General features: G+C 40.8%; 1 protein-coding gene across 5 annotated transcripts in view; it reads right to left on the reverse strand.

The window, feature by feature from the left end:
• The window catches only part of UBE4B (ubiquitination factor E4B), a 113839-nt gene that overhangs the window by 65147 nt on the left and 23564 nt on the right, over positions 1-25128 (reverse strand). For 2 of the 5 annotated variants that reach the window (XM_082460985.1, XM_082460986.1), the window contains 6 exons: positions 17890-18076; positions 10798-10933; positions 4198-4285; positions 2992-3136; positions 1036-1264; positions 155-571 (listed from right to left, as the gene is read on the reverse strand). In XM_082460985.1, the coding sequence (XP_082317111.1) occupies positions 155-571; positions 1036-1264; positions 2992-3136; positions 4198-4285; positions 10798-10933; positions 17890-18076 (1202 nt within the window). Of the gene's footprint in view, positions 1-154; positions 572-1035; positions 1265-2991; positions 3137-4197; positions 4286-6153; positions 6229-10797; positions 10934-17889; positions 18077-25128 lie in introns of those variants that run through there. The other 3 variants (XM_082460988.1, XM_082460989.1, XM_082460987.1) reach the window with 2 other exon arrangements.

Genomic DNA, 25128 nt, shown 5'->3' on the forward strand with positions numbered 1-25128 from the left:
AGCCTACCGAACCAGTGAGACACGCGGGTTAATGACCCCAAACAGAGAAACACAGGTAACTGAGGTCAGTGCCACACGACAGTTCTTCCAAACCGTGTTAATCTCCTCTCCCTGCACTGCAAACACGCACCCGACTCTCCTGCTGCATAGATACCTAGGAGAGCTCCTTAGGGAGGAGGGCCGTCTGCTCACGGCACCCGCACCGGGTGAGGCGGACAGTAAAGGTGGCCCCGCGCCGGTGGGTCTCTGTCGGGAGGAGCTGGTGGGCACGGCTTGAGGGCTACTAGCTGGCATGGGCAGGCCTGGGGAGCTGGACAGGACGGAGCTGCCCGAGGACCGCGGGGCAGGAGAAGATGACGACCCCCAGGGGTGGGTGACAGTGTAGGGCCGGTACCGCGGAGACGAGGGCTGGCTCCCCGCAGGCGTCCCCGCAGCTGCACCGTGAGGACTGAGGGAAGCGGGAGGAGCGGACGCCTGGCTGGCTGCCCGGGATGGGGGGGCCAGAGGCAGACTCATCATTGGCACAGAGCTCCAGACACTCGTGCTGGGAGCTGGGCTAGTCTCATAGAGGCTAAACGAGTTGAGAAAGGGAGGAAAGGAGAGAAAATTGAAGAGAAGCTTGAGATAAATAACTAAAATGGAAAATATCATGTTTTAAAAGAATAGTATAATTTCACTTCATATCTCTAAGCGTTCAAGTATACAGATCTTTTAGAGACTCATCTATATAACTGTAATCAGACTGCCGTACTGATTTAGAGGCTATACTTATAATATGAGAAAGCCTTCTTTCCAAAGAATAATACACTATACACAGCCATTTGTTCCTAAAATTTAATTTACCAATAGCCTAACCATGGAAAGCCAAAGAGACCCATCTGGAAGAGACAGTATCTCCTCAATGAGTCAATCCATCCCCCAAACACAATACATGTCATAACCTGCATGACAGGCCCACAGATGAACATTCCCTTCTCTTACATACTTCCTGGCTATTTTACCACCAATGAGATGTGCAAAAAGAACCACACCGACCTAGATAAAGAGCTGGCACCGAAGGAACCCACGCTGCAGAACATGGGGCTTGTTCCTGGATTGGAGCCGGTATTTAGCATGAGATTTCTGTCTGGTGACCGAGCTGCCGCTGCAATTGGCTGGGATGTGGCTGTCAGACTGGCAAATGGGTTTTCATCTCTAGTCTGAGTGGACATCATTAGCACTTCCATTAAAATCTGGCCAATCAAGTCCTTAAAATCAGAGAACACTGTTGGAAAGGCAGAATAAAGAAGAGGTTACACATGGTTCTTCATACACATGGTCCTTGAATAAGCCAAAGTGAACCAGAGAAGTTCGATGTGGTATCTTGGGTTGGATTCTGGAACAGTAGAAGGACGTCAGTAGAAAATCTGGTGAAACCCAAGTAAGGTCTGGAGTTTAGTTAACAGTAATATCTTAGTTCTGACAAATATACTATGGTTATGTAAGATGTTAACATTAGGGAAAACTGAGTGAAGTGTATATAGGAACTCCCTGCACTATCTCTAGAACTTTCTGTAAATCTAAAATTATTCCAAAACAGAAAGCTTATTAGAAAAAAAGCAAAAAAGAACTGGAGCCCAGTTGATGAGAGTCACTGCTGATGTATATTAACTATAAAAAGAAGCTACTCCCAACTACAGAGGTTAGTTTATTACACTACAAATGCAACTGGGTTAATATTTCTTCACCTATATATGTTTATATACAGTTAAACTATTAAGTACAAAGTATTTTAGGAAGGGTCTGATATTTAGTCACCACCTGCCTTTCTGGAGCACACTCTGTCTTCTAGCTTCCTTCTTATTCTTTGCAGCTCCCATCTGCTTTACTGTAGGCCTTTAGATATATTTTAAATATTACTAAATAAATAAAATGTCTAACCCATGTAAATCTTATCTGATTTGTTATTAAAAATTACCACTTATATATGTACTGGACAGATTTGAGACTCTTAACAGTTACAATAATTACAAGTGGCAGGGTTCTGAAACTCATGGTTGCTAAGCTCATCTCTATAACCAGAGTTAAGAAGATCTCAGTGAAGTCAGAAGTAAACTATCCATCCACTAGGAACACAGAGGACTCGTGTGTGTGTGTGTGTGTGTGTGTGTGTGTGTGTGTGTGCGCGTATGTGTGTGTGTTTGTCATGGAAGACAGGCAGCAGAGAAAAGGAAATGCAATCTCCTTGATGTTCATTCACTCATTTAAAATATATCTACTGAGGGATTATTAAGTGCAGGCACTGGGAAAACATCAGTGAGCAAAAGAGACAAAAATTCCTGCCAGCAGGGAGGTTATATACTAGTGATACGTAGAAGAACACTCCGGCGCACTTCCCCTCCCTCTTCTGTTCTCGAAATGACTGCTGTAGAGAAAAGTGAGTGTGCCCTGTAATGCTGGTATCTTGCTAAGAGTTTTATTACTTTGCTGTAAGTGTGGTTTAGTGTAGCCTCTTAAAATAGAACCCTGTAAACACTGCAAAATATCAACATGTGCTATCTTGCTAAGCAGTTTAATCAAGCAGATTTACTCCACTGTCTCCATATGACCCGGGAGGCACTTACAGCAGGTACAGGTCATCCAGAGCGCCTCTCTCAGGATCCCTGGAGACTACCCAGTATACTCCCGCCCAGAGTATAAGAGGCGCTAATGCTCTCTCTAAGCACCTTCTTATTGCAAAGGAAAAAACTTCAACCCTGAGACAGTAGAGACCATTAACTTATTTATACAGTTTTCTTTTAGAGAAATCATAAAAGTAAAAAAAAACAATTTATCAATAAAATAAGTGGAAAGTAGCCAAAGAGCAGTGTCCTCATCAAGAAGTATCCCTGTAATCAAACATACAACTGCGAAGCAAGACAATGAACGTGGATAGGAGGGAAAGACAAAAGATTTTTCATTCTGGTTTTCTATTAAGGGCTCTGAAATAAGACAGCTGAGCTTGATTCCTACCTTCTTTTGGGTTCTGCTTAAATTGTGCAGAAAGAGAAGAAAGAAAGATGACATCTCTGTCCCGGTCCTTCCAGGAGACACGGAAGATCTTACAGACCAGCTGTAAGGCCTGTTCTTCAGACACTTCAGAACCTGATGAAGGCTCCTTGTGAGGAAGAAGATTTGAGGGTTAATTTCAAGTAGTAGGAGGTGTGAGTTAGACTTTAATAGAAATACCTAATTCTGATTTAATTTATTTACAAATGAGGATATTTTAGAAATGCATAAAACTATTCACCCACTGATTTAGGGAAAAATAAACTTGCTACTATGACTTCAAGGTTACAACATGTAGGTCTCATGAGCTTACAACACAAGTCTATGGGGGGGAGTATAAAACAGCAGGATTGTTACCAGGAATTGCCAAGGAAGACAGTGATAAAGGATGTACATATATCCCATTTATTTACTTTTCTGAATGCTAAAAGACCAGGTTGACATTCTAGGTACACAATAAATTTTTCTCTAGAAATTTTTCCAGAATTCAATGTTTTTCACTACTTTCCATTACAGAAAGTATCATATATGAAAGAACTTTGTAAACATTCAAAACCTATATAAAATAAAGCACTGCACCACTAGGAGGCTACAGTCCAACTTTTAATAATGTTGCCGAACACCAATAATTTACTGAACAGAAAGTGATGCAATTATCTCTACCAGTTCTACACCATGACACACACCAAAAACCCAAAAAATCCTTTTTCTAAATATAGGGAACTAAATCTCAGATGATAACAAAATATAAAAGCCTCCTGTTTCCTCACATTCTTGCTTCAATTCCCAGTCATTTCCCTCAGAATACGACCAAAGATGTGATGACCTACTTGCTTAAGCAATTAAAGACCGACAGAAAAAATTCAAATTAGCTCTAAATTAATTGCTAACATTTACTGATAGAAACATGGACCTGAAACAAAGATAACTGAAGGATTTTTATCAGATAAAAGGACTGAGTTATACTTCCATTAATAAGGGTGATCAAGGCGACCCACATTTCCTGAAAAAAGAAAAAGAAAAAAAGAAAAAAACCCAATCACCTTAAATAGGATCTGCTGGTTTGGGGTGGCATTCTCTCATAGACTTTACAGATACAAGACATGAAGCAGTGCTTATTTACATTACCTGTAACTAAAAACAGAAGCAAGGGCTTCATCTCTTACCAACCTTATCGCTGAGGCTCCTTTTTTCTCTTCGGTCATTTTCATCAACTTCCATATTTTCAATTCCCGAATCCACATCAACCTGGGACATGCTTTAAGTATAAAAGACAATCAGTCTTTTACCTTTGATAAATCCACCCAATGTCACAGCTGCTGGTTGAGGAAAAGTTTTTGTTTTTTGGGGGGTTTTTTTTTTGGCCATGCCGCACGGCTTAACGGACCTTAGTTCCCCGACCAGGGATTGAACCCAGGCCCTCAGCACTGAAAGCACCAAGTCCTAACTATGGGACCGCCAGGGAATTCCCTGGGGAAAGGTTTTAAAATATCAATCAAAATCAGTCAGGAAAGCAAAATAATAAAGGTTCATCTTTTTTCTCATTAATTTTTAAGAGCTCTTCATATATTAGGATATAAACATTCTGTCATTCTTGTTGAAAATATTTTTCCCAAGTTGTCATTTCCTTAGGCTCACTTTCAAAAATAATAATATTGTTGGAAATATTTTCCTCAAGTTGTCATTTTCTTAGGCTCACTTTCAAAAACAAAAATGAAGAGCAGATTTTCTATACATACTATTTCTAAATGATATACAATCAATCAGAGCCTGATTACAAAATCTGGTGAAGTACATATATTATTTCCCCCACATTAAATAACTGTCCCAGCACCATTTATTGAAAAGACCATCCTTTTCAACACCAATATGAAATCACCTACGTCATATGTCCAACTGTCATATGCGTGCGGTTCTCCTGGATACTCACTGCTGTGCTATTAGACAATCTGTCTGTCCCTGAGCCAATACCACTGTATTGTACTTACTACGACTTCACAATAAACCTTGCTATCTATCTGCTAGGTCAATGCCTCTACCTTGTCCTTCTACTTCAATAGAGTCTTGGCCATTCTTGGCCCTTTGCTCTTCCACACATACTTAAGAATCAGCTTGACAGGTTCCTTAAAAATCCTGTTGGGATTTTGACTAGAATTTCACTGACTCTAGAGATCAAATTGGGAAGAAAAGACAACATTATGTTACTGATCTATCCATGGACAAGGTACCTCTCTCCAAGTATTTAAGGTCTTCTTTCAATAAACTCTGATAATTTTCTCCCTAAGTCTTTCACTTCTTTTGCTAAATTTATCCTTAGGCACTATAATATATATATATATATATATATATATATATATATATATATATATATTTTTTTTTTTTTTTTTTGGCTGTGTTGGGTCTTTGCTGCTGCGTGCGGGCTTTCTCTAGTTGTGACAAGGGGGGCTACTCTTCATTGTGGTGTGCGGCCTTCTCATTGCAGTGGCTTCTCTTGTTGCGGAGCATGGGCTCTAGGCACATGGGCTTGTTTCAGTAGTTGTGGCTCACGGGCTCTAGAGCCCAGGCTCAGTAGTTGTGGCGCACGGGCTTAGTTGTTCTGCAGCATGTGGGATCTTCCCAGACCAGGGCTCGAACCCGTGTCCCTTGCATTGGGAGGCGGATTCTTAACCACTGCGCCACCAGGGAAGCCCGGCACGAAATATTTTTAAATTGTGAATGGGCCTTTTTAAAAATTAAGTTTTCTAATTTGTTGCGAGTACATAGTAATGTAACTGACATTAGACACAGACCTCTTATAAGCTACTTGTTTACTTGTACACTGGGCTTATAAGGCAATCATTTTATCTCCAAATAATAACTGTTTTGTTTCTTTCACTCCAATCCTAACTTGCTTTACTGCAGTGGGTAGGATCCCATGTTGAATAGAAGCAGAAACAGCACTCATCCTTGTTTTTATTCCTGATTTTAAAGAGAATGCTTCTAATTTCTTACCACTGAGTATGAGAGCTGCTGTGGTTTTTTGGTAGATGTCCTTTATATTAGTGAGAATAAGAGGCTATGCTGTGGTAACACATACACTCTGCAATCTTAGAGGTTTCCCACTATAAGGGTTTGTTTCTTGCTTACGCAAAGTTTGATGAGTGAAGCAACCTTACTCCATCTTTAATCTACGCCGTCTGCAATATACAGCCTCCAAGGTCACTGGAGCAAGAGAAGAGAGGGATGGAGGAGGAACATCGGCTCAACTGCCTTCACCTAAAAGTGATACATGTCACTTCCATTCACAAGTCTACTGGACAGAACTAGTTAATTGGCCCCAATCTAATGGCAAAGGAGACTGGAAATGCAGGGGACCCTGTGGAATATTTGGTGAACTCTGTCTCTGCCCTACAATTTAAGGATGCAACTTTCTGTCTGCTGTTTGCTAAGATTTTTACCGCGAATCAATGTTGAATTGTATCAAACCTTTGCAACTTCCAAGATTATATGGCTTTTCTATTTAATATATAATGTGGTGAATAATATTTATAGATTTTCTAATGTTAAAGCACCTTTGCATTCTTAAGATAAACCCGAGTTGGTCATGTTATATTATTTTTTTTAACTAATCTTTTAGTTGAAATATACAGAAATGTGCATACATGATGTGTTTGGCTGAACAGTTTCACAAAGGAAACATACTAATGTAACCGGCACCCAGATCAAGCAACAGAACATTACCAGCACCCCAAAAGTCCCCCCTCATGACCCTTTCAATCACTACTACGCTAGCCCACAGTAACTGCTATCCTGGCATCTAGCCCGATAGAGGTTTTGTCTTCTTTTTATGTGTTGCAGTATTTGATTTGCCAATATCTTCAGACTTTTGCAAATATGTTCATAAGTATGATTACCATGTAATTAATTTTCTTCTTTTACATTATTCTTGTCTGGTTTTGTACATTAAGGTCATATTAGCCTCGTAAACTGATTTGGTAAGTTTAACAATTACCTGAAAAATGTGTGTAAAGTTGGAATGCTGGAATTACCTATAAAATCATATGAGAAACGTGCTTTCTTTGGAAAATTTTAAAATACTGATTCAATTTATTTCACGTTTTTTTGATTATTCAGGTTCTCTCTTTTTTCTTGAGTCAATTTTGGGAGAATGTGTTTTTCTAGGAATTTGATTTTCATCCAAATTTTCAAATTTATGTGCATCCTGCATATTTACATTTTTCACAGAATTCTCTTTTTCAGTAACAAGTACTACTGAGTGCCCATTCTATGCAGGCATTGTTCCAGGTGTCTGAGATGCCAACAAACAAAGAGACAAAAAAATCCCTGCATCATGGAGCTTCCATTCTAGTTAAAGGGAGAAAGATAATAAACAATAAACAAAGCATATAGTATATGATAAATGCTATGGAAAAATTAAAGAAAAAAGAGCAGGGAAAAGGCAATTGAGAGGGCAGGGCTTTCCCCCTTTTAAATGGGGTGACCTCACTGAAATGCTATCTGGGCAAAAATATGAAGGTGGTTAGCCATGCACATATCCAGAGGAAAAGTATTCCAAGAAAAGGGATTTTATTCCCAATATTTATTTATATTCTTTTTCCATTTTTCATTTTTAATATATTATATATAGCTTTATATTCTCTTTAAGAAGCACATTAGCTGCAACACACAAATGATGATATGTAATATTTGTTATTGTTCAGTTCTAGATACCAAATTTCCATTATGATTTCTTCTTTGACTTGTATTTAGAAGCATGATCTGTTTTTAAAATTTCCAAATTCATGATGGGTTTTTAAAAGATTTTTTTACCTTATATAATTATCTAAGCTAACGTCAGAAAACATGATCTGTATGATTCTGACTCCTGAAACCTTTGGGTCAATGGGTATTATTAGAAAAGAATGTGTATTCTCCAACTGCAGAGTGCAAAGTTCTGTATCTTTCAATTAGATCAAACTTGTTAGCTGTGTTGTTTAATTTGTCCATATGCTTACTGATGTTTATTCTCTTTGCTCTATTGATGGCTGAAGAAGACATGTTAAAAACCTCCCATTATGATTATGTCTGTGTCAATTTCCTCTAGTTCTATCAAGATTTGCCTTATTTCATGTTGCTATTATATTACTAAGTGCATATACTTTGGAAACTGTTATATCCTACTGGTAAACTAAACATTTATCACTGTACAGTGCTTATTTCTAGTAATACTTTGTGACAAAGTCTAATTTATTAATATACTTTCCTCTATTTTCTTTTGCTTAGTATTTGCCCGGTATATTTTTTCCCTTTCTTTTATTTTCAAACTTTCTCTAACCTAATGTTTCAGGTATGCCTTCAGTAAACAAGAATAAAGCTGTGTTCTATTTTGTTTTTAATCCAACCTGACGTTTCACTGTGATTTACTGTGATTACTGACATATTTTCATTTCTTTTAACCATCTTATTTTGTGCTGTTTGCCTCTTTTTTAAAATCTGTGTTTCTTTCTTCCCTTTCTTTGAATTGACTTAAATCCCCTCCCTACCCACCCCAATTCCATATTTTCCCTTTGCTGGTTTGAAAATAAACTCTTTCTATTCTTTCAGTGGTTACCCTTGAAACTTTATCAAGTATTCTTAACTCAAAATCTAAAAGTTGGCCACTATCTTTACCCCTCTCCCAAGTATACAATCACTCCCCTTCTGGCTTACCTGCTATTGCTGTTCAGTATGTTAGATCTACCTGATGATTTACTTCTCTCCCCCTATACTAGTTCATAAACCGTTATTACTGTCTTACACCATCAGTGTTTAGGGTTACCAAATATTTAATATTTTCTTGACTCATCTTTCCTTCTTGCATCTCAGACATTATAGTCCTGAGATCATTTTCCTTCATCTTAAAGTGCATCTGTTAAAAGTTGGGGTCTTCTGGTGGCAGACTATCAGGTTGTTCTAGTTTGTTTTTTAAATCTATAAATGTCTTTATTTCACCCTTGCTCTTAAAAGATAGTTCCACAAGGGCACATAATTCCCAGCTGACAGTTACTTTCTCTCAGCACTTAACGCTATTTCCACCATCCTCTGGCCTCCATCATTGAGACATCTATCTAACTATTGTTCTTTTGTAGATAATCTCTCATTTCTCTCTGGCTGCTTTAAACGCCTTTGTCTTTGGTGTTCTGCAATTTTACTATAAAATGTCTAGATATGAATTTCTCTTTCTTTAATCTGCTCATGAGTTGTTGGGCTTCCTGAATCTGAGGATTCATAACATTTATCAACTCCAGAAAAATCCTCCGCCATTTATCTTTTTGATAATGGCTTCCAAACCAGCAGAGGAAAAAACATGGAATAAGGAGAGGGGTGGGGAATCTCCCAGTCTGCCTATTCTCTCCTTTTGACATTTCTATTAGATATATATTGGACCTGTGTCCTCTGTGTTTCTAAATACCCTTCATATTTTTCAGTTCTTTTTCTCTTTGTGGTGCACTCTGGGTAAGTTCTTCAGCTCTATCATTCCATTTGTTAATTTCTCTTTAGTTATTTTAATCCACTGTTTATTATTATCTTTTCATTTCTAGAAATTCTGTTTGGTTCTTTTTCAAATGTGCTTGGTTGTTTTTATAGTTATTTACACCTTATTCATGTTTTCAATACCCTTTTAAATTTATTTAAACATATACATTTTACATTCTGTATTTGATAATTCCAAAACCAAAAAACCTCTAGGTGAATAATTCTGTTTTTATTGATTCTATAGACTCTTACTCATGGTGGCTTTTTTCTAGCGTGCTTTAATTTTTGACCATGAGTTCATATTTCCCGGAAATTTTTCTAAGGACATTCTCTAAAGACTTGGATGACTTATGTTTATATCTGCTAGATGCCTAAAGACACTAAAGAGTCCATTGCATATGACAGTCTTAGCCTGAGGTTTTTCAGACTACCACAATAGTGTAAATTTAGGTTCTAAACCCATGTGAAAGTTACCCACTGGCCAAGAAATTGCAGAGTTGACTTGATTTTTTAAAATTCATCCACTCAGAGCAAAGGTAATAAGAACACAATTGTTTTTACGCTATGGGGTTGATTTTTTCCTACTTGATCTTCTTCCTGGGAGTGTAGTCCTTTCTGAATTCTTGCCTAATGCGGGGTAATCTCTGACCTGGCTCCTCACCCCCAACCCACCAAGTGCACGACACCCCAGTATCCTAACACACACAGACAATGGTATCTGTCTGGCCCACTGACATAAACAGAGGGGGCTGCTTGAGGGCAAAGGAGCCAGGCCCTGGAGGTCTGGCTGCCCAAGGAGTAATCAACCCTTCAGCGACTCTGTTATCCAGTCACAGTACACCTTCAACACCGGAAGGCTCTGCTCCAAGACACCTTGATCCTCACGGAGCTCCGAGAATATGGGGCTTACCTGCCTATACCCTTCCAAACTTTTAAAATTTCACCAAGCAGCAAATCTTTGCAGAGATTTTTAGGGGCCGATCTATGCTTGCCAACTTTGCATTTACAAAATAAAGACATTAAAAAAAATTTTTTTTTTACCACCTATACCATTATTTCATAAAAGACATTTCAACACCAAAAACAAAAAAAGGTATACAGAACATTTCAGAATAAAACAAAGACCTTTCAATTTACTATATTTATCTCTGATTTGCTAAGGACTGGCATGGATCTCTGGGCTGGCATTTGAGACCACTGGACTAGAGATTAAAGTGAATGGATCTTTCCCTTTCCATCAACAAAGCAGCTTACTGGAAAACTGGCTTACGTTACCTTTTTTCACAAGAGACTCCATCGATATCCATGCTCTGGGAACGTGAGAGAGACTGAGATTGTGTTTCAAGGCTATTGGAGGGCGAGCTGCTGAGAGAACTGACTCCTTCACTGCTCTGGCTTCGATGGGCTACTCCTAACCAGAAGAGACATGCAAGGTGAAGTCTCATGTGAGATAATGTCAAAGCTATTTGTAACGGCAACAGTAAACACACAGAATCAGCATTCACACAATCATGACAGTTGGCAACCGAGGAATTTCTATCAGAATATTACACTGAAGGTTGAAGGAACATTAAAATCATAGGAACGTTAGCAAGAAATCATAATTTATCAACAGATATCACATGAGGTCAGTTACAGAGCTACGTCTGATACCTAAAACTAACTCATCACCTTCTCTTTCACTAATTCAAACTATGGTCCCTGAGTACAAATCAGCTTCCAAGACAGTCCAGAAATATCCTTGAAATGTACCAAAAATAAGATACCTTAGTGAATGGATAGAGAGACAGATAGATGGGGAGATGTGTGATAAAACAAATACAGTAAAATGTTAATGGTAGAATCTAGGTGATGGGTATATAAGCATTCACTGCAAAATTCTTTCTACTTCGCTGTATGCTTAAAATTGTCATAATAAGATGTCAAATGGATCCATCTAAGCCATGTCCTTAAATACAGATCAATCCATTTATTAACTGAAGATCTTATCTTGTGATAGTTTGGGGAAAACAAAAATCCTGACATCATCCTTGCTCTCACAGAGCCCACAGTGTACTGAACCAGCGCCAGGCACACAGGGACACAGTGTTTCTAGTAATGTCTTCAAAACCATCTTTTTCACGGAATTTTAAAAATTACTTTAACTCTATGAATATCTTTCTACAAAAAAAAAAAAAAGTTTACCCAGGCATTTTCAAGTACTTAAAAAATATATACCTATGTTGCTGAAAGGAAAATGGCTCATATATTTTAAAAAGCAAAACAAAACAACTTGAGTTATCACTTGTAGCTGAAACAACTATCAAGTGGATGAAACTTTAACCCTCCCAGCATCCCAAGAAAGTCCACTTGCCACCCTTTCAATTCTCTCTTCGTTGAAGACTTTATCCATGCCTAATAGCAGGTTTTAACATGGACCTGTTTTTTTGTTTGTTTGTTTTTTTAATTTTTAATTTTTTTGGCTGTGTTGGGTCTTTGTTGCTGCGTGCGGGCTTTCTCTAGTTGCTGCGAGCGGCGGCTACTCTTCGTTGTGGTGCGTGGGCTCCTCATTGCTGTGGCTTTTCTTGTTGCAGAGCACGGGCCCTTGAGTGTGTGGGCTTCAGTAGTTGCAGCACGCAGGCTTAGTAGTTGTGGTGCGCGGGTTCTAGGGCACACGGGCTTCAGTAGTTGTGGAGTGGGATCCGTAGTTGTGGCTCACTGGCTCTAGAGCGCAGGCTCAGTAGTTGTGGCGCACGGGCTTAATTGCTCCACGGCATGTGGGATCTTCCCGGACCAGGGATTGAACCTGTGACCCTAGCATTGGTAGGCGGATTCTTAACCACTGCACCACCAGGGAAGTCCCAGACCTGTTTATTAAAACTTTTGCAGGACTCAGGAGGGAAAGAGAAACTAAATTTTTACTATTCATAAGTAGATTCAAGTAAAATACTAAAAGCATCTGAGAATTTTGATGTAGTAGTGAGAATTCTGAAATAAGCTTAGAGAAGACAGTAAAACTTTAAATCATTAATTCCAGTGTAACCCAAAATAAGTCCTCAATAAATATTTATTGAAGGAGTAAATAACAGAGCATCAACAATGTCCTGAAGAGAATATCATTTTACCTACCACACTGAAAGGACTGACAACTTTTTAATAAAATAATAAAGTTCAACAATTTTTATGGGATATCAATTTAGCAGCTTTTAAATCTCCACCTTATAAAAACCAGTTCTAAAATTAAATTGATAATTACAATAAGTTGTTTAAGTAACTATACTTGTAACATAGGGTGCTATGCTATACTATGTATACAATAACCCTATAGTAATAGAGTGCCAGAGTATATCGTATAGTATAATATACTGTATTTGCAATATTTTTATAAGACAGCAAGAATATCATCTGAGTTCTTTTTTTCCTCAACCCTCCATATGATCTTCACAAGGCTCAAGTTGGGGCAATTCTCCCCAGAATTTATTATGTCTACCAGTGTTCCCCAATCTCTACACACCATCTAGAATCTAGGAGGGACCCCACTTCTTTCTTTTTATTTATTTATTTGGCTGTGTTGGGTCTTCGTTGATGCACGTGGGCTTTCTCTAGTTGCAATGAGCGGGGGCTACTCCTTTGTTGCGGCGCGCGGGCCTCTCATTGCAGCGGCTTCTCCCATTGCAGAGCGCGAGCTCTAGGCGTGCGGGCCCCAGCAGTTGTGGCACGCAGGCTCAGCAGTTGTGGCACGCAGGCTCAGCAGTTGTGGCGCACGGGCTTAGTTGCTCCACAGCATGTGGGATCTTCCCGGACCAGGGCTCGAACCCATGTCCTCTGCATTGGCAGGCAGACTCCCAGCCACTGTGTCACCAGGGAAGTCCCCCACTTCTTTCTTAAACTTAAAAAAACGGAGGGTCTCTTTGACTTTATCTAGAATCGACATAAATTAAATACTGTAACTAAAATCAAATCAAAACAACAGTACAAAATATCACTTTGGGGACTCCCTTGGTGGCAAAGTGGTTAAGAATCCACCTGCCAATGCAGAGGACACGGGTTCGAGCCCTGGTCCGGGAAGATCCCACATGCTGCGGAGCAACTAAGCCCGTGCGCCACAACTACTGAGCCTGCGCTCTAGAGCCCGTGTGCCACAACTACTGAAGCCCGCGCTCCTGGAGCCCATGCTCCGCAACAAGGGAAGCCACCGCAATGAGAAGCCCGCGCCCCACAACGAAGTGTAGCTGCTCGCCGCAACTAGAGAAAGCCCGCGCACAGCAACAAAGACCCAACGCAACCAATAAATAAACAAATTAAATTAAAAAAAAAAAAAAAAAAGGAAAAGCTGGGACTAGATGGGAGAAACAACTTGTAGGACTCACTACAGCTTCCCAACCCTTGCTTTAGTTACTTGTAACTGAAAGCATCTCAATTAAGAAGGCTGCCAGGTGACTGCCAAGTCACTCCCGGATGAGGACCTCCTTCCCATGGGTGTGGGATCCAGTATGGCTCTACACCGAGAACAGACTGAGGTGAAGCGAGGGTAGGCATGGAGGGACCAGTCTGCAGCCCACTCCAGGAATCCAGGCAAGATATGCTAGTGCCTTGAACCTGGAGAGGTGGTGAGATGAGAAGCGATGGTGAGAATGGCGTCTGGTTCTAAATTTGGCCGATAGACCTCGAGCTGGGGTCGGCAAGCTTCAGTCCACAGGCCACACTTACCTATTTTTGTAAACAGAGTTTTATTGGAACACAGCAATGATCATTAGTTTACATATTGCCTCTGGCTGCTTCTGTGCTACGGGGCAGAGAAGAATATTTGTGACAGAGACTGCACAGCCTGCAGAGCCAAAAATATTTGGCTATCTATCTGGCCCTTTAGAGAAAGAGTGTGCTGACCCCCGATCTAGAATATGAGGTAAAAAGAAGAGAGAATGTTTTAGGCTTAAGTAGCTAGAAAAAAAAAAAGTTGTCATTTATTGAGAAGGGGTCCTAGGAAAAGATAAGATGTAAGGAAATATCAGGAACTCGATTTTGGACGTGTTACCTGTGAGATGTGTATTAGATGATGTATGAGTCTGAGGTTCAAAGAACAGGCCTGAGCTGGAGACATAAACTTAGGCATCATCAGATTAGAAATATTAGTTAAACCCAGGAAGCTGGATAAAATCAGTAAGAGAATAGATATAGATGGAGAGGACAAGAGGTTAACTGAGTCCTGGAACCCTGACACTTCGAAGCCAGGGAAACGAAAAAGACTCATACAAAGAGCTAAGAAGGAACAGATGGAGACAGGATGAACCCCAGGAGCGTGAAGCTCTGGGGCCGAACGGATAAAGCACTTCAAGGAGAATAAGGCCAAAGCCACGTCGCGTGGGGCTGACAAGTCAGATCAGAGACTGACTCAGAGCAGACCACGGGAGGCCTCACCTGACGGGATTGGACTCAGCAGAGGTACAAGGACAGAAGGAGGAGACTGAGGACAGGCAACTCTTTCCAGAAGTTCTGTTGTGAAGGGGTGCAGAGATGTGTGGTGGAAGCCGGCAGGGTATATGAGATCGAGAGAGTTCCTTTCTATTTACTCCCAAGAGGGGAGAAGGAACAGCATGTACAATGGCTGTTAAAAGAAAAAATAAAAGGTTTCCACTTGAGATGGAAAACCAGATGAAGCAGGAGAGAGACAGGCACTGCTGGAGCAACGGCTCTGGGTAGGTGAGAGGAGGTGGGACCCGCAGTGCAGCCTGCAGTTAGGGCAGGGACAGTTCAAGCCTAACAAGAACTGGCCACACACTCGAGTAGGTGGGTGGAGGCATGATCGAAGCTTAAGGAGGTAAGTTCCCTTCTGCCTGCATCTGTTTTCTCCACGAAATAGGCAGGCAGGCCACCAGCTGAGAGTGTACATGGAGAATGAGGTGTCACAGAGTGGAAGAGAAGGTATGAAATAGACTGTGGGAGAGTGAACCAGGAAATACGGTATAACTACCTGCTCGTATTAAGGGTCCACTTGAGTTTGTGATCATGAGTCTGAGATGAGACAGCTAGTATGGTTTTTTCTCTAGCCTTATTCCACAGCAAGAGACCAAGAATAGGAGGGGAATGGGATTTAAAACGAGGATCATGGTTTAACCAAGCGAGTAAGACAAAGCAAGAGAGAGAGGCCAGAGAGGGAGTGACAGTAGTGACTGACGATGGAGTTTCCACAGGGTGAGGAGGGAAGTGAGAATACGAGGGGAGGAAAAAGCAAAGAAAGTGATGGGTCAATGGACTGTAGCCCTGAGGGAACCCTCAGGACTTGGGCACAGAGGGGTGAGCTAGAAAGTTGAAGGTGGTGATCAGAAAATCACTGAGATTGAAAGATCTAGAATCTGACCATGGCAGTGAGTGGGTGGAGTCAGGTGGAAGAAAAGGTCGCTGAAGGAGAGGAGCTCAAGAAACGGAGAGGTCAGAGTGCTGGAAGCGTCATCTGTGTGGCTACTGACATCATCATGAATTAAGACAGAAATGGTATTGGAGAGACAGACAGTGGACAGAACTGTGGGTGGCGGGTCAGAGGATAAGCCACAACAAGCTAGAGGAGTGGGGAATACCGTTTGGTGACACAAGATTGAAACCGATGTGTTTTTAGAGTGGAGGAAGAATGGTCTAGAAGAAGAAATGAGAACGCGACAGAGGAGGAGCACAAATCCAGCGAGAGCCCCAAGGGGAAGGGATGTTCACAGAGCAGAATTCTGCTGGTGACAGAGCAGGAGGATTTCAGAATTTGAGGAGGTGGCAAGGTGGGGTGGGAAAGGTGCGTGTAACACACCAGGTAATGATTAGAGCCTGTGAGATGAGGGATGAGGACGTGGGAGACCAGGTGGCTGACATGAGCGGGGATAAGGGGCATGCCGAGATTATTCCTGGTGGTCCCTAAGAGACGCCGTGCTGTGGCTGGGAGGGTGGAGGAGCTTGCCAGGAGCAGGCAGAGTTCTGGGTCTCCTGCCTGACCTTTGCTGATGCAGTGAAATTTTAAGCCCCTCCCCATGCCACTAGCTCTTCCCTGGACAATTTCCAGCGTTCCGGGTGGGGTCTGATCACGGTGAGACAAGCACCACTGCTGGTAGCACAGCTTCCAAGGAAAAGAAGAAAACACAGTTGGAATCCTGAACCCATCTCCTGTTAGAAGACCATCACGCCTTCTCCAAGCAGTGTACACAGGAAACGTTTCGGGCACAGGCGTAGTTTACTACTAACTGGTGTTTTGGCCTGAACCTCTCTCACTTTTATAATTAACAGATTTTTTTTTTTTAAACATCTTTATTGTAGTATAATTGTTTTACAGTGGTGTGTTGATTTCTGCTTTATAACAAAGTGAATCAGTTATACATATGTGGGAGGGAGGGAGATGCAAGAGGGAAGAGATATGGGAACATGTGTATAATTAACAGATTTATGCAGACGCATTTATATTTGCATGGGGAGAAGCCTACAAAGATGCCTAACAAGAGTTACAGTAACAGAAACTCTGCAGATACCTTAAATTGACAAGTTATCCTAGACCATGAAGACAGATTATTCCAAGGTGACAAAGGGAGGGTGCATTAAATGACTGCAGAGCTGACAATCATATATTTCATTATTAGGTGATATGATGATCAACGCAGGTCTCTTAGCATCTGCATTTCCCTAATTAAAATCTTAATTATTAAAATAATTATAATGGTAATAATGATTATGTTTGATAGAAAAGTTCACTTAGTGAAAAGACAGATATTTTCAAACATACAGTATGAGTCAATATCAGCATTTCCCACCAAAGATAGTCCTGGATATCAACTATGAGCTCATTAATTATAAAGAAATAAACCTTTACGATAGTTAAACAATTGTCAATGAGACAGATAGAAAACATCACATCAGGGGAACTTTTATACCCTGAAATTTTAGAGAGTTCTATGGCAACGCAGAATGAAGACAAGGAAATCCATAATCAGAGGCTTGTCATTTTGACCATTAGTTCAATCTTGCATTTTCCGATTATTTTATCTTAAAAAAAAAGCATCAACCGAACTCATGAAATCAGCAGAACCAAATTTAGTCTTAATCTCCTTGCCATCAGAGATAAAGACCTGACCCTGTTTGAAAAAAAAGATGAAAGTTACAGAAAGGAAAACAAGTAGCTTCAACAGATCACTATCAAAATGAACAGACATTAACAAAACACACTCTAATGATCTTAATCTTTACTGCTTGCAGGATTTTAAAAAGCTGCTGTTCAATTCAGCAATTGTTCAGTTCATTTTACCCTGTTGCTCAATTCATTGTATGTTGTTGTGGAAACGTCACAGCTGTAAGGGTAATAATAGCAAGCTTACAGTTGTGGGAACTATAAATGTGTCCAGGTGTGAAGGTAAGGCTTACCTGACGCACCTATGGGGGAGGTAGCTGGGGTCATGTTGTGGACATTGAGACCGAGACTCTGGGACGGGCCTGGGGCTGATGCTGCTATAGGAGGCCCCGGAGGGTTCTCCCTCTGGGGAGAGGTGAGCGGGGTGGTTGGCTGGGAGCTCTGTCCACCAGCAAGTCGTGCGAGGCGCCTCCGTCGGATCTACAATGAGAGCAAAAGGGCATTTGATAACGAAACAGCAGAAACACAATTCTGCCAAAGAATAACAACATTAACGTTATCAATAAGCATACCAGAGCTGAACAACTAAATATGCCTTGAGAAAAAAGTACTCATTCGAGACAAGTGATAACTCTGTGTACCAGTATTTTCATAAGCTACCACCTCACATTTTAGAAACTGAATCTTTTTTTTTTTTTTTTTGGCCACACCACACAGCTTGTGGGATCTTAGTTCCCTGATCAGGGACTGAACCCAGGCCCTCGGCAGTGAGAGCTCGGAGTCCTAACCACTGGGCCACCAGGGAAGTCCCTAAAAACTGCATCTTAATCACCTTACCACCTCTGTTTATTGAATCTTCTTGAGTGACACTGTGAATTTATAATAAGCATACAACACTTTTGAACACACTAAAGCTTGTGGTTATTGTAATAAAACTACATAAATTTGGTCATATTAAGTAGGTAGGATACGAAATAAATTTAAGTCACTAAAACAGTGAAAGTAACAAAAGTTATACTAGGACAAATTTTACTCTCACTTTCAAGAACAAAATGATTAGATTTTTCTTACTTAATTTCAATAAAGATACAATCAACAACTTCTTCCTTATAATGACATCTCAGAGTTATCAAGTGATTACAAATATGTACCACAAAATCCCAGTGGATCACAGAAATGTTTTCCCCACATTTTGACAGTCCTTAATTCATAACCAGGCAATAAACTCTGAGCACCTGCCCTCCCAGGCAGTGGGCATACGTAACAATTACGATAAGGCTTCTGGCCCTAAGTAGGCATCAAAGAAGCAAACCAACTAGGCGGCTCACACTCTTTCCATTACGAATAAGTTAAATGAAAAAGTTAAATTACGACAAATGCTAACTGGGACGGACCTCGTCTGAACTAAGAATCTATCTGTCATTCTAACATTGTTGGAAATCTGCTCCTTCTATTGTTCAGACAACAAGAACATCCTGATTCTTGACCCCAAAGTTCAGAAGCCCCTCCCTGTCCCCCTGCTGTAAATACATCTATCGATGAATTTATACAAATTCCTGAAGTTGTTTGGTCACAAAAAAAAACTTGTATAAATTATTTACTGTTGTGATTAGATCTACACAAAGTTGTCTTTTCACTGTCTGTGTTTTGTTAACGTGAAATTAAATTGTAGTTATAAGTAAAAGTTGGCTGCCTAGGGAACAATAATTGTATATTCAGTTTAACAGAAATAAAAGAATATGTGTCTTTAAAAAAAAAAAAACACCTCACTGAAAGAAGCTAACGAAGTCGTTCTCTCAGGAACATTTCACTTGGGGGGGGGGCGGGGGGGGAGAGGGGGACGGACCAGAAACACCACCCCCAACCTGTTCCCAACGCAGTTACCAAGCCAGAGACCCAGCGTCTGTGTTCCCAGCTTCTCTGCTGCCCTTCACCTCCTCAAACGCAGACAATTTACCACCAAGTCCTGTTTCTTCCGCTGGAGTCCACCCTCCCTGCTCAGCCCCTCTGCCACCACCCTCTCCAGGCCACCACCCTCTCTCACCAGGACCTCTGCAAAAGCTTCCTAATGGATACGCCTGGGTCCACTCTGGCCTGGTGAGGGCAGAGGCCCCATCCGCCTTTCTTTCAACACTTTCAAAGCTTTAGACTTCTGAAATGCAAATCAAAACCAAAATGGGCTAATACCTCATACCCATTAGGATGGCTACTATCAAAAAAACAAACAAAAACCTATAAAATAACAACTATTAGCAAGGGTGTAGAGAAACTGGAACCCTTGTACACTGTTGGTGGGAATGTAAAATGGTGCAGCCACTATGGAAAACAGTATGGCAGTTCCTTAAGAAATTAAACATAGAATTACCGTATGATCCAGTAATTCCATTCATAGGTATATACCCCAAAGACCTGAAAGCAGGGACTCAAACATGTATTTGTTTACCCATGTTCATAGTAAAATTATTTCCAAAAGCCAAAAGGTGGAAGCAACCCAGATGTCTATCAATAGATAAATGGATAAATAAAATGTGCTCTAAACATAAATGGAGTATTATTCAACCTTAAAAAGGAAATTCTGACTGCAACACGATGAGCCCCTAGCACTTTATGCTAAGTGAAATAAGGTAGTCACAAAAAGACAAATACTGTATGATTCCACTTACACGAGGCACCTAGACTAGTCAAATCCATAGAGGCAGAAAGTAGAATGGCGGTTGCCATTTTTAATCTAAGTATAGAATAAAATCTTAAATAGTAAGAAAGCATGTATCACCTAGATTCCTCTGCAACCCATTCTCCACACAGCAATCACAGTAATTCTTTAAAAACACAAATCACGAGGCTTCCCTGGTGGCGCAGTGGTGAAGAATCCGCCTGGCAATGCAGGCAACACGGGTTTCAGCCCTGGCCCGGGAAGATCCCACATGCCGCGGAGCAACTAAGCCCGTGCGCCACAACTACTGAGCCTGCGCTCTAGAGCCCACGAGCCACAACTACCGAGCCCATGTGCCACAACTGCTGAAGCCTGCGCACCTACAGCCTGTGCTCCACAACAAGAGAAGCCACCGCAATGAGAAGCCCGTGCACTGCAAGGAAGAGTAGCCCCCGCTCGCCACAACTAGAGAAAGCCGCGCACAGCAATGAAGACCCAACACAGCCAAAAAAAAAAAAAAAAAAAGCCAGACATGAAGAAGCAAAGACTGCATGAGTCCATTTTGATAAATTTCAAAAAACAAGAAAAACTAAACTGTAACATTAGTCAGGATAGTGGTTACCTTTGGCAGGGGGTGCGGGGGTACAGGGAGAATGGCTGGGGGAGGCGTGAGCGGGCGTCTCCGGCACCGGTAACGGTCTTTTGTCTTTTTTAACGAGATGCTCGTGTCACAGGTGTGTCCACTCTGTGACAGTCCATTGGGCTGCACACTTACAACTACGGGTAGCGAGTTCATGGGTGTTCATCATATTACTCTTCATAACTTATACGTTAAATACAGTCTTTTACATGTTTCAAACAGGATATAATTTTAAAAAATAAATCCTACTTATCCCTCAAGGCCCACTGGAAATGCTACAGTCTTTATGAGGAGTCTCCATTTTTTAAAATTTAGTGTAAATTAAAATACCTTACACAAACACTGTGCTTACCACCTGATACTGAAATTAAGGCAGTATTTTCATTTTTAAATGTGTTTGTATATACACACCAGTACAACAGAAGAGACTTTAAATTTTCAAGGAAACCAGCATTTGGGGATTTGCTAGAAGTTAAGTTTCATTACTTTAGAGGCAGCTAAACTTACCCGTGCTTGACTTGAAATTCAAATGCAACCTTTACCACTAACTCAGTACCTAGGTAGGCTCACGACAAGTCGCCTAACCTCTCTGGGCTTCCAGTTCCAAATCTGTACAATGGGAATAAACAGTGCCTTCCTCAGAGAATTGTGAGAAAGCTACCACTTTGCCCTGTTCTCTAATTCATTTTATGTTCACAGCTCTTACCTGACCTACTACATATGTGATGCTTCTTTTTTTTTTTTAATTAATTAATTAATTTATTTTTTAGCTGCATTGGGTCTTCGTTGCTGTGCGTTGCTGGGCTTTCTCTAGTTGCGGTGAGCGGGGGCTACTCTTCGTTGAGGCGCGCAGGCTTCTCATTGCAGTGACTTCTCTTTTTGCGGAGCACGGGCTCTAGGCACGTGGGCTTCAGTAGTTGTGACATGCAGGCTCAGTAGTTGTGGCTCAGGGCTCAGTAGTTGTGGCTCACGGGCTCTAGAGCCCAGGCTCAGTAGTCGTGGCACATGGGCTTAGTTGCTCCACGGCACGTGGGATCTGCCCGGACCAGGGCTCGAACCCGTGCCCCCTGCATTGGCAGGCGGATTCTTAACCAGTGCGCCACCAGGGAAGCCCTGTGATGTTTCTTCGTGTGTTGCGTGTTCACCATCCCCCTACTCTAAGTTTCTTCAGGCCCGGGCTTTTCTCAGTTTTTTCTCTGATGGCTCATCTGTGCCTAGAAGAGTGCCTGGCACATAGTAGGTGCTCTTTAAATATTTGCTGAATGAATTAAAGAATAAATGAAAACTATCAGAAAATGCATTGCACATAAAATTTACTGTTTAGGGAATGATAATATTACCTTTGAAAAAGCACACACATTGCTTTTGAAAAAAATATGAAGCCACTTTAAATCTGGGTGCCAAGTTAAGCCTGAGATGTTACATTCAGATGTCCTCCTCAGTGATATAAACATAGAATAAATGTCCTGACTCACTGCAATACGGGCTTGAAGGAAATTTTCCAAGAAGAAAGATTTCCACCGTGCTGGTACTCCCCAATCCCTCCCCACCACCACTCCACAAACACAGGTTTAAAACAAAGAAGAAGAATCAAGACTTTGTGAAATATACTGTGGACCAGGAAGGGAGATGGAGGAGTGGAGTAAGGAAAAGAGACAGGTCCACGCATAACATGAGCTGGTAGGAGGAGACTGGCAGAACCTGTCCTGACCCCCCATCTTAAAAACCTGCTGGGGAGGGAAGAAACAGCCATGGATGGGGCAGTGCTCGGGGCGGCCCCGCTGCAATGCTCTCAGTAGAAGACAGTGCCCTTCAGTGGACTGACCACTTTCCACCATGGTGGTGGCTTTGAACCGGCTTAGCAGCCTGAGGACCCTGGGAATTTCTGGACTGGAGACTCCCAAGAGAATGGCTTTGAGCAATCGCAGGTATGAAGGCCTACCTAATTAATTTGACTATTAAGAGACGTGACCTCACTTTCATCACAAGCAGAACGTATGAGACACAAACTAAAAATAGTCCCGACACACCAAAATATTATTAAACGTTTTTCTCTTTGCCTACTCTATACATAAGCAGGTAAGACTGGTAGAATGTCTTTTAAGTTAAGTGGAAGTCCTTTTTAAAAGAAATGTCTTCCTAGATGTCACAGAGAGAAAAAACCCAAGAGCATAAAAAAGGAACTTCCAATTCCTCAACTTACGTCCTAACCACAACTCAAACCCAAACATACTGATCATGAAATCTCATTCCTAGAGTTTTTCTTGTCTTGACTGTTTCAGTTCTTATTTCACAAACGACATTAAAATAGGGGTTTCCCGGGAATTCCCTGAGGGTCCAGTGGTTAGGACTCAGCGCTTTCACTGCTGTGGGGGCCTGGGTTCCACTGCAGGGGGCACGGGTTCAATCCTTGGTCGGGGAACTAAGATCCTGCAAGCCACGCGGCGCAGCCAAAAAAATAATAATAGAATTTTAAAAGGATAAAAAATAAATAAAACAGAGGTTTCCCTGGAACTGTTTTATCTAGATGCAGCATTTCCTACCCTCACGTTTCTGACTAACTAAAAATAAATTCAAAAGAGCCTCTGTTCAAAACAGCTAGGGCCATTGTGGTGACATGAGGCAGAAGCTAAGACAGGATGGGCCAAATTGCTCCTCCTATTTTTAGCGTTTGTGTGGGGAAAAATAAATCCAAAAGACCTTGTTTTAAATTTAGTAAACAGTCATTCTACAAAAGCATTTTACTTTTCCAAATTATTAAATTCTAAAATATTAAATTCCAACATAAAGAAAAACACTTTCAAATATTTACTCTTTGGGATGGTGTCCTTCTAGAGATATCTCCTGTTTTGATTATTATTGTAGGTTTTATTTTCTTTTTTAATAGCTGGTCACATCTAAAAGTTATAAAATGCTATGACAATTTCACAATATGCCTATATCTAAGCCCAACAATATATCTCAAAGTAAATACATTCAAATCTGAACACCACAGTTCTGTGATCTAAAATTCACAAGTTTCCTTTTTAAAATTCACAATTTTAAATTAATTTTCACTTAAAGCTCCAAAAATCTTGTCACTTAAATCCCCCCCATTTAAAAAGAATATATTAAACTCAGTCTATCACTGTCACCCTATATACATGAGGCCAAAAATGCGAAAAAATGCTTTTTCTTTAAATCCTAACATTATAGCAAGAAGTGACTTAAGAATTTAAGTCAAAGATTTCAAGGGAACACAAGTAAATGTCTCCTTACTTCTCAATACAATCCTATCATCGCCTCTCCTGCAAAGAGGAAGTGAATATGGCACTCAGATAATAAAGTTTTCTAGGTTAGTCACTGACAATGATTGATACTTTGGGAGGCTGCTGCAAACTCTAAGACAAAAGAATAATTAACATTAACGTCATTAACACGAACCAAACCCTTATCATGCGTCAAATGCTGGTTCTAAGGGCTTCACGTATATAAACTTAGTTCATAATCCAAAGAAACGGTACATTTATTTTCCCGTTTTACAGATGAGAAAGCTGAACTCAGAGAGGCTAAGCGACTTGCTCAAGGTCACACAGCTAGAAAGCCAAAGAGTAGCCAGTCTAACTCCAGAGGGTACAATCTTACCCAAACCCCATTGATCTTTTACAGAAGAAAACCCCCTCTGAAGCTGCAGCGTCTTGCAGATGGAGGCAGCCTTACCTCCCTGATGACACGGTGCTTGTCCATTATCAGTTACGAATAAAGGAATGTATGCATAGAATGTTGGTGTTTCAGATACTGTATTTATATTCTAACAACATTAGAATATTAGTAAACTCCCTCTTTGATGACTGTGTATTCTGAAACAAAGAATATTTCCATTTTCTGGTTTAAAATATATACAGTATCGATAAATGAAACAGGAAAAAAATGACACTTTATGAACATAATCTTGCCCCCCAAATTCAGTCCTTTGTTGGTTTTTTTCTCTACTTTGCACCAGCCACGGTAGCAGGCACTAAAAGTAAGACAACACTGGGGTCACAAGCTCTATCCTTTTCCACTGCGGAAAGAAGAAAATCAACAATTATGATACAGCAAAATAAGGTCTGCACAAGATATAATGAGAGTAGAAAAGACACAAAGGAGAAGAGTGCAACTCCTCTCCTTTTTTTTTTTTTTTCAATAAATTTATTTATTTTATGTATTTATTTTTGGCTGCATTGGGTCTTCTTTGCTGTGCGCGGGCTTTCTCTAGTT

The sequence above is a fragment of the Balaenoptera physalus genome, assembly GCF_965194825.1.
Source record: "Balaenoptera physalus genome assembly, chromosome: 1".
Classification (NCBI taxonomy): domain Eukaryota; kingdom Metazoa; phylum Chordata; class Mammalia; order Artiodactyla; family Balaenopteridae; genus Balaenoptera; species Balaenoptera physalus.